The 15334-nt window shown below is 52.1% G+C and overlaps 1 protein-coding gene across 1 annotated transcript; it reads left to right on the top strand.

Annotated features, from left to right (window-relative positions):
• Positions 1 to 832: 832 nt before the first annotated feature.
• LOC133361879 (ephrin type-A receptor 4-like) lies at positions 833 to 14732 on the top strand. The gene is made up of 4 exons (XM_061580862.1): positions 833 to 917; positions 2845 to 2909; positions 11429 to 12092; positions 13686 to 14732. The coding sequence occupies exons 1-4, from the start codon at positions 833 to 835 to the stop codon at positions 13841 to 13843; spliced, it is 972 nt and encodes a 323-aa protein (XP_061436846.1). The 3' UTR covers positions 13844 to 14732.
• Positions 14733 to 15334: the final 602 nt, after the last annotated feature.

Below are 15334 nucleotides of genomic sequence, written 5' to 3'. Positions count from 1 at the left end.
CCCCCAGGTGCGTGACGTCATTTATGGACGGCCCCTAAGTGTGTCGTAAACAATAACATAAATATATAATAAATATAATATAAAAAATATATAAAAAATATTGGTTCATGTTTTATTATTTTATTATTTCCCTTCTACGTGACTTTACCGAAAGAACAAAGAATGTGAATCCCTGCAGTCACGAAAGCTTTAAATCAAAACTGCAACACGATGTTTGTCCCCGGGTAGTGTTATGTTTTAATTGGCTATGCCTAAAATGGATAGAAAGTGGCAATTATCATTCCCCACAAACTTTGCTTTTGTGACCAGGACTTTGTGTGTCCTGGTCACAAAAGCAAAGTTTGTGGGGAATAATAGTAACCCACTTTCTGTACTTTTGAGGCATTAGCAATTAGAAAATATTACTCACTACCCAAGGACAAAAAAACATGCTTTTGTTACAGTGTTGTCACGATTCACCACCAGCACGATCCACGATTCACCAGCTCTACGATCCACCAGCATCACGATCCACGATCCACCAGCTCCACGATCCATCAGCACCACGATCCACCAGCTCCACGATCCACCAGCACCACGATCTACCAGCACCACGATCCACCAGCTCCACGATCCATCAGCATCATGATCCACCAGCACCGCGATCCACCAGCACCACGATCTACCAGCACCACAATCTACCAGCACCACAATCTACCAGCTCCACAATCCACCAGCTCCACAATCCACCAGCTCCACGATCCATCAGCACCACGATCCACCAGCTCCACAATCCACCAGCATCATGATCCACCAGCTCCACAATCCACCAGCACCACGATCCATCAGCCTCATGGCGCCTGGATCCGTCTCCTCCACGCTCCTGCAAAGCGCCAGTCTTCTGGGGTCTCTCCTCGCCGTCTGCGTCGCTCACGAAGGTAACGAGGCGAGTGGGGGGCGGGGTGGGGTGGGGGCTCAAGCATCATCGCTCTTTGCCGGCTCCGCAGTCTTTCATCGTGAATGTGACGGGGCACGTGGAGAGAGAGAGAGAGAGGAGAGAGAGACACCGCCAACTTCTGTACGTGTTGTTTACGTCGTTTGTTGTGGAAAGTTCGGTCACAGTTCCTGTGATCACTGTTTCATTGCTTTCATGGCTTGATTTTGGTGATTTTCGAAAAGTGTATTGGTTTGGCCATGTTTGTGTTGTTGTAGTACAGAGTTCGACTGATGGCCTTAATCTAAGTTGTCTTGTGGTTGTTTGACTTGCATCCCACTGGGATTTTTGCACACAGCGTTGGTGTGTAACGGTGCTTTTTCTGTAATATTTTGCTGTCTTTTCTTGGATTTTCTGTTTGCACTCAGTTACATATTCACTTTGAGATGTTTTTTGTTCATGTTTTAGTTTTTTTGTTTGTTGCGATTGCACCCGATTCAAGAGCCGAATGGTTCACAGGGCTATACCTAATACATGAACTTTGAAACTTTGATATATTCTAGATGTGAAGCTTTCGTGACTGCAAGGATTCATATTCTTAGGCTTTTTCGGTAAAGTCACGTAGGTAAAAAATAAAAAATAAAATAGAAATAAAATAATAATTCACGACGTTTCGGAGGCAAAACATTACGAAGAGAAATCCCTCTACGATTTCAACAACATCCACGGGGCCTTTTTGGAATTTCAAGTTGTCTCCTGGAGCCTGGTAGGGCCCATCCACGGTAGTTGCAGAGGGAGTTTGTGTTGAGTCCAATGTGCCTGTAAGCAGATAACTGGTTCAGTGAGATAAAAAAGTTTCATGTCAATGATGGAAAATAAAATACTTCACATTTTAGCCTCATTTTTAAATAATCGTTTGTTTTACACCAAAGACTGTATATTAACACCGTATTCTCGAGAATATAAAATGCTGCTGAAAATAAGAAATTTTAATTATGCAGGGGGCAGGGGGGGGGTCTTATAATCCAGAGAATACGATGTCAGCGATACGACATTTCCCATTGGTATTCTCTGACAGATGACCCCACTCGCTTGGTTTACCTTGAGTAGAGTCGGGGAAAATGCATGGCCATTGTGCCATTGCTGTCGCAGAGTGTTCACCTCGCACACTTCACCAACAAACACATCGTCCTGCTGCTGCGGAGGGAGCTGGTAGGAACGTTGGGTTGCTCGCTCAATGGCCTGCAGGGTCAACAGCGGCGTGGTGTATTCCACCAATATGCCCGACTGTGAGGGCGGGCACAAGCCGGCGTGAGTAGGTTCAACGTTGATAAGGGCACCACGGGGTGACCAGCCTTTTCCCACCCAGCCCCACCCCTCCCAGCCCCACCCTCCCCACCCAGCCCCTCCCCACCCAGCCCCACCTTCCCACCCAGCCCCTCCCCACCCAGCCCCTACCCTCCCAACCCCTACCCACCCAGCCCCTCCCGACCCAGCCCCACCTTCCCCACCCAACCCCTCCCCACCCAGCCCCTACCCACCCAACCCCTCCCCACTCAGCCCCTACCCACCCAGCACCTCCCCACCCAGCCCCACCCCTCCCCCCACCAGCCCCTACCCACCAACCCCTCCCCACCCAGCCCCTACCCACCCAGCACCTCCCCACCCAGCCCCACCCTCCCTACCCAGCCCCTCCCCACCCAGCCCCTACCCACCCAGCCCTTCCCACCCAGCCCCTACCCAGCCCCTCTTTGCACGGCGGACACAATAATCTCCTGTGGGCTGGTGTAACCAAGAGGTTCCTACCAGTAAAAACATGTGACTCTCATTGTGTTTGACTTGATGTGTCTCCCCGGCCTCGCGGCTCTGCACATCCCCACGTTGTGACGACCAGCTGTTCGGGGCTGAATGTTGCGCCTTGTCTCCTGCAGTCAATATCCTCGACTCAAAGAGCGCACTGGGGGAGCCTGGCTGGATTGCCTCACCACCTGAAGGGGTAAGAAAACAAAATGACCACCTACGGATATTGGTACTGTATGAGTGCAGGCTCATGCAGCCAGTTATGGCTGCAGGGTTTGGTGTTGTTTATGTCGTTTATTGTGAAAATTCGGTCACAGTTCCTATGATCACTGTTTCATTGCTTTAATGGCTTTATTTTGATGATTTCGAAAAGTTTTTTGATTTGGCCATGTTTGTTTCTTGTAGTACGGAGTTAGACTGATGGCCTTAATCTAAATTTGTCTTTTGGTTGTTGTTGTTTGACTTGCATCCCACTGGGATTTTTCTACACAGTGTTGGTGTGTACAGTGCATTTTTTTCTGGAATTTTTGCTGTTTTTTCCCCTGGATTTTCAGTTTGCACATAGTCACATAGTCACTTTAAGATTTCGATTTAAAGCTTTCGTGACTGCAGGGATTCATCTTATTGGTTCTTTCGGTAAAGTCTCGTAGAAGGGAAATAATAAAATAATAAAAATAAAATATTAAATTCTCACGACGTTTCGGCCACAACGCAAGCAGCCGTCCTCAGGTGAAGAACAGGTCTGTCGGAAAGACAGCGTCCGAATGAGTAGTAGTGCTTATCACAACTTGGGATTTATTCCCGGCCATGTACACCGGTTTTGGAACGTTTACTGGCCCTCCATGAGGTCAACTTTGTCCTAAAAGAGTCCTTGGAATCGTGTTAAAACATATTCACGACAGAGTCAAAGGTCCATCCCCTCATACAGCATGCCAGTGATCACCAGGAGATCCTCTGATTTTCAGCCAAACATTCAAATAATGTTTAATTTGTTGCGACTAATTAATAAGTTGATAATTGGTTATTTACCCTTCTATCTGGCAACAAAACTGACACCTTTTTACAAGGAGTCATGTTTGCATAGACCACAATACCTGCAGTCATAATACAAACAAAAGACATAACTCTGATAATGTGCACTGTCCTTGAAGTTGATTGGTCCACACCCGAGACAGCTTTCCTTAGAGCCTAGTCTCACATGGGTTGGACCAGATGACGCCAAAAGGTGTGGACCAATCAACTTCAAGGACAGTGCACATTATCAGAGTTATGTCTTTTGTTTGTATTATGACTGCAGGTTTTGTTGCCAGATAGAAGGGTAAAAAACCAATTATCATATTTTTATTGGCAAATGAGGTTCCCATAGTGTAGATAATTAATAAGTGTCGGAATAATTGTGATCGTTGCCTAAAAAGCTAAGCAGCATTGAGCCTGGTCGGTAGTTGGATGAGTGACCACCAGGTACCACCACCAGGTGTTGTTGGCATGGGGATGCCGGAGATGGTCAGGAGATGACGGTGCTGAGTGGCACCACCTCGTAACTGTGGTGGATTTTCTCCGGGCACTCAGTTGAGCAGGACTGTGGTGCCAAACCATATTCGGGGAGGATCCTGTGAGTCTTTTTATCTGGAAATAATTTACATCATTGCTATTATAATAAAGGTCGTAGAAGCGACTTCTGGAATCCGGTCTTTATTTGTCTTTCATTACAACACTCCTCCACGCTGCTGACAGGCAGCGTGAGAGGGATAGAGAGAGAGAGACACGCGCGGCCACGTGGCAGCCTGGACCCCGCTTCAGCGTGGCCTCTCCCTCCGTTCATTCTAGTTCTGACCACGCGTCGACATTTTCACCCCCCCGCACGATTCCCCCGACGCGACGGCGCAAAGCGAGGAGGGAGGTGTCCTCCATTTGGAGGCGCCCCCACTCCGCAACCGACAACCCCAGCAAGGAATCCCTCCCTTCTTGCTCGATAGGACCGGCAACGGAAGGCGCATCGGCGGCGGCTGCTAAAACCGAATTAGAGCTGACATTCGGAGGTCTGCAACGCCACGAACCCAGCAGGCAAGCGCACTCAGAAGTGGGTGGTAACCGGGACAGAGCGTCCGCATTGGTGTGGCGAGTGCCCTTACGATAGGTAGTCGCAAAATCGAAATCCTGAAGGATTTCCAACCATCGAGACAATTGTCCCGATGGCTGTTGAACCCGCAAAGCATACTGCAGCGCCGCATGATCTGTGCGGACGGTGAACCGCCGACCGTACAGATATGGGCGGTATTGTTGAATGAAGTACACGATTGCCAATAGTTCCCTACGGGTAACGCAGTATCTTTGCTCCGCCGGAGACAACACCCGACTGCCGTACGCAACCACATGTTCCACGCCCCCAATAACCTGGGAGAGAACGCCCCCGATGCCCGTGTTGCTTGCGTCTGTATCGAGCAAGAAGGGTTTTGTAAAATCCGGGTAACTCAATGGCGGAGCCCCGACTAGGGCGTCCCGGAGCGAGTGAAAAGCGGCGTCTTCCTCCTTACCCCAATGAAATTTGACCCCCTTAGATGTCAAGGCATGTAAGGGTTTCGCAATGGTAGCGAAATCAGTGACAAACCGGCGGTAGTATGATGCGAATCCGATGAAACTCCTGACCTCACCCACCGAGGTGGGAGTCGGCCAGGAGCGAACACATTTCGTTTTGGCGGGATCAGTGGCAATGCCTGAACGGCCCACAATGTGACCCAAATAGCGCACCGATTCGCGGAGCAAGAAACACTTCTGGGGCTTGAACTTCAAATTAGCAGCCCGCATTTTGAGAAAAACGGCACGCAACCTCTGGAGGTGTTAATCGAATGTTCTACTAAAGACGATGACATCGTCTAGGTAAATCAGACACGATTCCCACTGCAAGCCAGCCAGAACCAATTCCATTAATCGCTGAAAAGTTGCCGGCGCGGAATGTAATCCCATCGGCAAGCGATTAAATTGGAAAAGGCCCTGTGGCGTACGGAAAGCAGTTTTCGGTTTGGATTCGTCATCCAGAGGCAGCTGCCAGAACCCGGACAATAAATCCAATGTGGAGAAGAATCGCGCCCCTGCCAGGGCATCAAGCGATTCGTCCACCCGGGGAAGCGGGTATGCGTCGGCTACAGAAATTTTGTTAAGCCGACGGAAATCCACACAAAAGCGCAATGATCCGTCGTGTTTTTTAACCAGAACGATCGGCGCGCCCCAAGGGCTGCTGGAAGGGGATATGATATCCGCAGCTAGCATGTCGTCTACAGCCGATTTAACATGCTCCTTTTCGGCGGGACTTAACCGAAATGGATTTTGGCGGATTGGCGCGCTGTCACCCGTGTCAATATGGTGTTTCAGCAATTTAGTACAGCCAATATCGTATTTATTTAGACTAAAAACGTCTGAAAATTCGCGAAGGAGGACTCGAAGCCTCTCACGCTGTGGACCGGACAGGTCCACCGATCCCGCGCAAAGCGCATCGAGCCACCCCTCATCACAATCCGAATGTGGTAGCGAGGGCGAACCGGCGCTCACCTGAGCAACAACCGGTTCCTCCCGAGGCACCGGCGTTGCGTGCGCGAGCACGGTCCCCTGAGGAACCACGGCCGTTCGCGACCCCACATTGAGGACCGCGATGAAGGGGTCCTCGTCCCCTTTGACCAGGGTCTGGGCCGCTACCAAGTCGGGTCCGTTGACCTCGGCCCTCGATGGTCCCAACAGAACCCCCCGATCCCCGACGCCCTCCCCAAACGGTCGGCGCAGCCTAAGAGGTACGAGCATTTGAGCTCCTGGCGGTACACGTACCGTCCTCGCGACCAGCGCCGGTACCGTCGCAAACGCCGTACGGACAGTGGTAGCGGGGGATGACAAAAAGGCCATACGTCGCCCCGACGGAAGTTCAATGCATCCTTGGTCGATTAGTATACGAATGGGCATTTTGGCCAAGAAATCCGTCCCCAACAGGCACGGAACCGCCAGCGAGGAGGAGACCAATATCGGGCCGGATAATTTAATGTCCCCAATACAAATTTGCGCGCGGATCTGTCCGATAATTCCCAACGAACCCCCGTTAGCAGCGTAACATGGGACATCAACAGGGAGCAAGGGACGACTTTGAATGGGGAGAATGTTGTAAATCAAATCAGACACAATAGTCGCCGATGCTCCCGTATCAATCAAGACCCGTACCTCGACCCCATCAATATGTCCCACAACAACCGACGACCCCGACGACGCGGCAACAACACGATGAGCCAACTCGGACCACTGGGTCGGTTGGACCGCACACCCGACGGAGGTACGTTTTGGCGTGACAATGGATAATTTCTGACCCCCGTTCGTTGCGGTGTGTGAGTGAGTGGCAGGTGTGTGTGTGGGCCAACCATGTGGGGTGCCACGACTCGCCGGATTTTGCTGGGGAGACTTGGGTCGAGGCGCGACGTCCTGGCGAGGCGTCGCACCACGCTGCCGAGGAGCCCGGCATCCTGACGCCACATGGCCCTGGAGGCCACAGTTGTAGCAGCGCGTGAGTGTTGCTGATGGCTTGGGCTGATCCCGGCGGCTCGGTTCGTCCCGAGCTGGCCGTACTCCGGACCTCCACTCCGTCGGGCGATCCACAGCGCAGATGTCTTCCGCTGGGAGGGCGGATGCAGCCACGGTATGGCTGGCCTTCGCTTTGCTGGCCTTCCGACGTTGGGCCAGCAGGTTGGCATGGATGTGCCGGGCGGCCGTCAACGAACACATTTTTGCGTCGTCCTCAGCCAAGACGACGATGTCCAAATCATCGGCCAGCAGCAGTAGCTTTTCCGTGACCATGGCGTCCACCCCATCCTCGTCCATCCGTGGAAAAGCCGTTTTCGCCAGGGCCAGGAGAGCCGTGCGGTACGCCAGGGGCGACTCCTTGGCGCCCCGCTGGCGATCGTAAAACAGCTGGCGACAGTCCGAGGGTGGTCCATAGACCGCGGCGAGGAGTTGCAGCGCCATTTGCAGCGTGGCGCGCTTCGCCCTTGGTGCCGAGGTGAGAGTGGCGAGGGCATCGCTGTCAAGCATCGCCGGCAGCGCACGTAACGCCTCATCATCGGTCCATTTCGCCATCTCTTGATGGGCGAGGAAGCGCCTCCGGAAGCCACCCCAGTCGCCTTCTCCTCCCACGAATTCCTTGAGAGGTGGCAGTCGCTGTTGCAGCGCAGCGTCCGTAGGCGAAAAACGCTCTCCGTCACTCCGTGCAGCTTTGGCGGGCTGGGCGCGTGGCAACGGCGGTTGCTGTGGTGACGTTTTGTTGTCCGCCGCTGCCGACGTGGCTTGTGGTTGGTGAGTATCGGCCACGTGACGTAGCCCCGCCTCGCCGTCAGCCTGCACTGTACTTATGGCGGGAACTCCAAACTCAGCGTCTCTGGAAATGGCGGGAAACGGCATCGTATGTTGGCCGCCATCGCCCCGTGCAGCTCCTCCCGTCCCCAGTCGGGTAATCTGTTCCAGTGTGGTGGCTGCAGCATAGAGCAATTCTGCCAGTCGAGAGTGGGCCAGCCACAGTCCTTCAGACGACGGTTCCCACTCGTCTTGACGTTGCGGTGTGGGTGGACTTGGCCCCTGCTGCTCGAGTCCGCCCTCAGCCATTTCTGGCTCAAAGTCAGCCGAGGTTTCCTCCGCCCCCGTCTCTCTGGTAGGAGTTGTCCGTCGTGTCTCCATCCTTGTAGAACCACTTCCGACACCAGATGTAGTAAGGTTCCCGGAGACTTGACAACGTAGTTGGAGGCACACGCTTGTTTATTAACACCAGCAAGTAACAGGCAACTTACAGTACTTGAATGGGGTATCGGCCCCTTCACCCGTCTACACTACGGAACACAACAGCCTGACTCACAGCTAGCTTACAGCTAGGTTACGGCACCCGGAATACCCAGTCCGGCTCTTAGAAGAGCGTCGGTCCTGGGCTCTTAGGGCCACGCCGCTGGCTTGTCTGGTCGGCCCTGAAAAGGGCAGCGATCCCAGGGAGTTCCAGGGCCTGTCTAGCGAGTCTTCTTTCTTCACTGGTTACAGCTTAACACTAGACCCCGAGCCGTCCGGCTCGCCACCTTAAATAGCCATCCCCCCTTGAGGGGTGGGGCTGTGGGGGATCCCAGCTCCGCAATAGCCCCCCAGGATAACAACGCGGACGTCGCAGTAAACACCGTCTTCGCGTCCCGATGTAGCCACGCCCATTGTGTTTGTTTGCCATCCGTGGCAAGTCTAAATCCGGCCGTCTACAACGGCTACAACGGCTCTACAACGGCTCTACACTTGTAAGAGCCGAGCAGGGCAAGCCAGGGGCGACCTCAGAGCAGCGAGGTCTGTGTCCTTGTGAGGGCCAGACTCGTGTGGCTGAGGGTCGGACCTGAGCCGAAACTGGGCCAGGTCAGTTAGCCTCCACTAGGATGGTCTGAGATAGAGGGGTGTAGTAGGAGCTCACGAGGAACGTTCGCTGAGGAACACATCCTCTAGTACAGTGGTTCTTAACCTTTTTGGAGGTACCGAACCCCACCAGTTCATTTGCGCATTCACCGAACCCTTCTTAATTGTAAAAATAAAATATGATTTTTTCAAATTAAAAACATAGGTATATTTTTTACTGGTGCACAATCATATGAGTCGGGTGTGTGTCTTAACCTCCGCCGAACCCCTGAGACTGACTCACCGAACCCCTGGGGTTCGATCGAACCCAGGTTAAGAACCACTGCTCTAGTGTTAGGGTTCGCTACGTGCTGCTGTATCGTAGCTCTTTTTAATCAATAAGTGTTGCCTCCATCGACGTCTCCTGCACTACTTATGCTCACTACACATACTCACGTTGAGCTTATTTTGTACCCTCCGAAGCTAACCATGCTAATCGGAGGTGTGACGAAGGACAACATTCAATCCGTGCAATGATGACCATGAAACTCCTTGAACGACTAGCCCTCGCCCAGCTAAAACCACACATCACCTCCTCCGCAAACTACTGCTGCTTCCAGTCAGCTTACCGTCAAAACTATTCCACAGAAACAGCACTCACTAGAGTGATCGATGACATTTTAACGATCATTGATTCCGGCTCAACTGTTGCACTTATAAGTCTGGACATTTCGTCAGCCTTCGACACCATCAACCATTCGCTCCTTACATCCCTCCTGAAATCCGACTTCGGTATATGCGGCTCAGCACTCAAGTGGATAGTTTCGTACCTTTCTGACCGGCAATCTTCAGTCAGGGTGGGCATGTTCACATTGCCTGAAACAACAGCATTAAGCGGGGTTCCCCAAGGCTCTGTACTAGGTTCCCTGCTCTTCACAGCCTACACTTCCCCGATCGGCCGGCTCATTGCAAGCTTCGGTGTTAAGCATCACTCATACGCGGATGACACGATTATATTCACCGCCATCGATTATAGAAATGCATCTGGATTCGAGAGGCTCTCGGAATGTACCACCACCGTGCAACAATGGTTCACTGCACACAACCTAGCCCTTAATCCGAAAAAGTCAGTGGCCATCATGTTAGGTACCAAGCAACGTCTTAATTCAGCAGCACTCCCCACACACATACACATCTTCGGTCACAGCATCAAGTTCACCGACCACTTCAGCTACCTCGGTGTCATCCTAGATTCAACTTTATCCTTCGACCGTCAAACCAACCATATCATCAGCTCATGTAACTTTCACCTGAAGGCTCTTAGACACATACGTCCTCTCATCTCTACTGAAATTGCCAACACATTGGCATGTTGCATAGTTGGGTCTCGCCTTGACTATTGTAACTCCGTCCTAGTCCGGACCTCCGCTGGCAGCCTAAAGAAACTTCAAAGACTACAAAATAACCTGGCATGCGTCGTCATTGCCCACACTCATCCCCGTCTCGACTCACTAGCTTGTCTCCGTGCTCTCAACTGGCTACCCATCACCAGTAGGGTCACACAAAATACCGCCTACCTCTGCCACCATGCCTTCATATCGGCCTGCCCACCGTACCTCTCTTCATTATTGACAACTTGCAGCTCAGCACACGGCAGATGCCTGCGCAGCGCGACTCACGACCTCCTCTTGATACCAAGATCCTCTGCACAGCATCACCTCAATTGCCTCCTTTAAGAGACACTTAAAAACTCACCTCTACAATCATGCTTTTGAGCGATTCTGAGCTTGGCTCCGCGCCTCTGAGTTGCGGCCACTACGTCTGCAAATTTGCGCACGTTAGAAATTGAACTATTATTATTAATCTATATATTGGCGACTAAATTGCATAATGCTGTTGTATCCAATTGTGAATCTTATATAAAGTACTGTACATAGAGGCCAAAGACTGAATTACAAGTCAGAGTGCCATGATGCTCAATTGAGCATTTGGAGGTGCTCATCTCATTTACCTTTCTTAGCCATTGGTGGAAATTGCACATTCCTATGGCGGGGGCCGAGATGCCTTAGAGCAACCGCCGTTGAGTACTTACAAAGTGGTGCTCGCAATGTGAATCCTGGGTAGACAAGGAGCTGAATGGACCCGATAATCTGACCCACTCCGACTTGACACTTCGTAGCTCATCAGTTTCCCCCAGCTATAAAGAACGATTCTGATTCTGATCATGAGACTTTAAACTCCCGATCTTCCAATTTCACTAACAAAAATATCGCCACTCCCCCCCTCCCGCTCCACCCACCAACCTTCTCTGTCGCCCCTCCCCTACAAACACAGTGGGAAGAAATAAGCGGGTACGATGAGTTCCACACGCCCATTCAGATGTACCAAGTCTGCCACGTGATGAAGCCCAACCAGAACAACTGGCTGCGGACTAACTGGATGATGCGCGGCGGTGCCCAGCGCGTCTTCCTCGAGCTCAAGTTCACGCTGCGCGACTGCAACAGCATCCCGGGCATCTCGGGCACGTGCAAGGAGACCTTCAACGTCTACTACCACGAGTCGGACAGCGAGCGCGTGTCCGGCATCCACGAGAGCCAGTACGTGAAGGTGGACACCATCGTGGCCGACGAGACCTTCACCGAGATCGATCTGGTCGGCCGCATCATGAAGCTGAACACGGAGGTGCGTGACGTGGGCCCCCTCACCAAGAAGGGCTTCCACCTGGCCTTCCAGGATGTGGGTGCATGCATCGCGCTCGTGTCCGTGCGCGTGTACTACAAGCGCTGCCCACGCACCGTGCGCGGCCTGGCCGTCTTCCCCGACACGGTGACGGGCGCCGAATCTTCCTCGCATGTCGAGGTGCGCGGGGCATGCGTCGAGAACTCGGTCGAGGAGGAGGCGCCGCGCATGTTCTGCAGCGCCGATGGCAAGTGGCTCATGCCCGTCGGGAGGTGCGTCTGCGGCCCCGGCTACGAGCAGGCGGTGGATGGGTGCCAAGGTGAGAGAGGGCGCGTGTGGGGGCTGGGGGTGGTTGGTTGGGCACGAGACGCACGGTCCGGCATGCGGTCCCACGAGGTGGGATAGTAGTAGCTGCGCTGCACAGTGAACGTTTGTGTGTGTTGAACTTCTTTCGCGCCGCACGATGACAACCGTGCTTATTGGTTCGAATGACATGAGCATTCAACGCACGTTGAAAAGTGCGTGGCTCCGGTGGATTCCTGACATCGGCAGGAAGAGCGATCGAGACGGCCATGGAAGTCACCTGAAAGCGCGCGATGCGATCGCCGTCTTTGTTGTGTGATGTGAGGACATATCCGGGTTGCTGTTGGATTACACCTCGTACGATGATTGGCCCTACCGGTCCTGGCCCATAGCTAATGGGGGGAAGTCTAGGGGCGTGGCCCTGACGTAATGGGAAGGTGACATCTGTAAGTAGAGGATTGGTTCTGCTGGCTTTAGCCACAGCCAATGGGGGGACGAGTCAGGGGCGTGGTCCTGGGAGCGTACGATGGAGTCTAGAAGATTCCATAGAGGTTAACCAGGATTGGTGGAAAGGTACCACATGACCCAGGTATTAAAAGGGGTGGAGACGGACAACACACGTGGTCAGATCTGGAACGAACGGAGGGTGAGGCCACGCCCGTTGCTCCGTTTAACTCGTCCGTGCGTTGCCAGCCGCCACAGACAACGCGAACAGACGAATGTAGCCAACGTACGAGGGCGTCTGAACATTCACTGGGGGCAGTGGGGACTCGAGCTGTCTAGGTGCCATCCGTGCTCTTCACTCCGCTGGGTGCGTTTGTTGTGGGGGGAGGGGGGGTCTGTGCCAATTTCATCTCTCCGGAGTGGGGCACCATGAACCTCGCATCGCGGAAAGTAAAAAAAACTGCGCGGGTTTCCGTGGAGAGCGCATGGCCCCCGCTGTGGGACTGGAATTTTCCATGGTGAGCTCAGGGCCACCAACAGAGATGAGAGCGCTGCTACGTTGCCCACCCCCCCTCCCCGTGAGCTGGGAGCAGAGGTCGCAAACGGGTTTTGATTCCTTACCCGTACGCGTACCCGGCCGCACCAGGGTCGCAAACGGGTACCCGTACCCGGCTGGGTACGGGTACCCGTACCCGGCTGGGTACGGGTACCCGTACCCGGCTGGGTACGGGTACCCGTTTGCGACCTCTAGCTGGGAGGAAATCCGACCGAGTAGAGAGGAAGGCAGAGACGACACCACAGGTCCCGTAACTCGAGCACAGAAGACTCCGTTATAGGAGGATTCATGACCGAATAGACGAGTTAGTGACTATAATCACGCATTGTCACGGGCATGAGCGCTCTGCGCTGGAATTTACACCGTTCTGAAATTATTAATCGCTACTGATTGTCATCTCTACACTCCAAACAACCAAAGTCATGCTTGAGTGTGCGTTGTATTAGCACTGCACTGAGATTGATGTTCCATAGTCATCTATATATATGAATGCGAGACACGGTCATGCACACATCAAACTCTCCCGTACCACATCCTGAGCTGCAAATGCGTCCGGTCGCTATCCACATCTTAAGTTGCATTGTTGTAAGACGCTGTTTGTATTTGTAGGTGTTTTGTGCAGCAGGAATCTTCACGACGAGTTCGCAAATAAGTCGGCCGCTCTCGTCTGGCACAGCCACCAAGGGAGGAGGAAGTGGAGGAAGCACCCCAAGTTGGGGTTGCTGCTCCGACAAGCCAACAGCTGCTACCCAAAGTTCATTTATTAGGTAGAGCCCTGTGAGCCATTCGGCTCTTGAATCGGGTGCAACCGCAACAAACAAAAAACTAAAACATGAACAAAAAACATCTTAAAGCAGTGGTTCTTAACCTTTTTGGAGGTACCGAACCCCACCAGTTTCATATGCGCATTCACTGAACCCTTCTTAATTGGAAAAAATAACCTCCGCCGAACCCCTGAGACTGACTCACCGAACCTCTGAGGTTCGATCGAACCCAGGTTAAGAACCAATGCTTTAAATCGAAATAAAAATTTCATCTCGACGTTAAGTCCTGTTATTTGGTTGCTTCTTTTAATAACGCGTGGGATGGACCGGGTGTCGCCGTGCTGAGAACAGTGCGCGATGAAACCGACCACCTGAGTTTGATTCTCCGTCACAGTGTACACACACACACAGTGTGTACACACACAGTGTCTACAGTCTACACACACACAGTGTGTGTACACACACAGTCTACACACACACAGTGTACACACACACAGTGTACTTACACACACAGTGTGTACACACACAGTGTACACACAGTCTACACACACACAGTGTACACACACAGTGTGTACACACACACAGTGTACACACAGTGTCTACAAACAGTCTACACACACACAGTGTGTACACACACAGTGTTTTGTCGGGGACACAAAGGCGGCCGGGCGTGCCTCGTTCCTATGGCGGGGCTAGTTGTGGTGCTCACTTTACGACGGCCGGTGGTGTTGATGATGGTGATGACGATGTGAGTTGAGTCGTCCCCCAACCAGGGATTGAACTGGCACCCTTCTTCGTTCGATGGTTATTATTTGTTGACGGTAATTATTTTGATGTTGGGTTTAAAGTTACCTTTGCTGAATGCGCCTATTGACACTGGGCGTGTGTTGATTAAAAGCAGTGCAACATGTGTGGAGGAATAGAACTAAATTGCCAATATAGAGTTTGACGTAAAATTTAGGGAGCAAAACCCCAGCACTCAACTTGATTTTCAGGTTACGGTTCAGAGGAAATTATTTGGTGGTTGCTGAAAATTTTACAGTTTCAAATATTCTGGAATGCGTCCGAAGAAGTATTCAAAAGGTCGACCGAACATGCAAACGGTAGTGAATGGAACCCAGTGTTAAAATAGCAACGTAATAAATATTTCCTGCAAACAATGAACAATTTTTCTTGGTTCTTTCGGTAAAGTCACGTAGAATGAAAATAATATTATTTCCATTCTGGTTCTTTCGGTAAAGTCACGTAGAATGGAAATACTATTATTTCCATTCTACGTGACGAATGGCGGTTGTTGTTGTCCGGCAAAACAACCCCCTACCTCCTTGTTCGTACCGGACAGCAACGCTGTGATGGGCAGTGCCGTGGGGGGAGGGCCAACTTAAATTCGCCATTCCCCTCATGGCCTTTGTAACCACTGCAGCGGCCAAATGGGGGCTCTGGACAGGTGTGAGGAGCTGGTAATCTCTCCACCTTCAATTCATGACCACAAAG

Source organism: Lethenteron reissneri, unplaced genomic scaffold (genome assembly GCF_015708825.2).
Source record: "Lethenteron reissneri isolate LAM-NWPU_2019-01 unplaced genomic scaffold, ASM1570882v1 scaffold_1273, whole genome shotgun sequence".
NCBI lineage: Eukaryota > Metazoa > Chordata > Hyperoartia > Petromyzontiformes > Petromyzontidae > Lethenteron > Lethenteron reissneri.
This window is presented reverse-complemented; position numbering and strand designations above follow the sequence as displayed.

Coding starts and splice junctions, on each gene's coding strand:
- LOC133361879 (XM_061580862.1), top strand. CDS start 833: ATGGCGCCTGGATCCGTCTCCTCCACGCTCCTGCAAAGCGCCAGTCTT. Junction 918..2,844: donor CGTCTGCGTCGCTCACGAAG/GTAACGAGGCGA, acceptor TGTCTCCTGCAG/TCAATATCCTCGACTCAAAG. Junction 2,910..11,428: donor TTGCCTCACCACCTGAAGGG/GTAAGAAAACAA, acceptor CTACAAACACAG/TGGGAAGAAATAAGCGGGTA.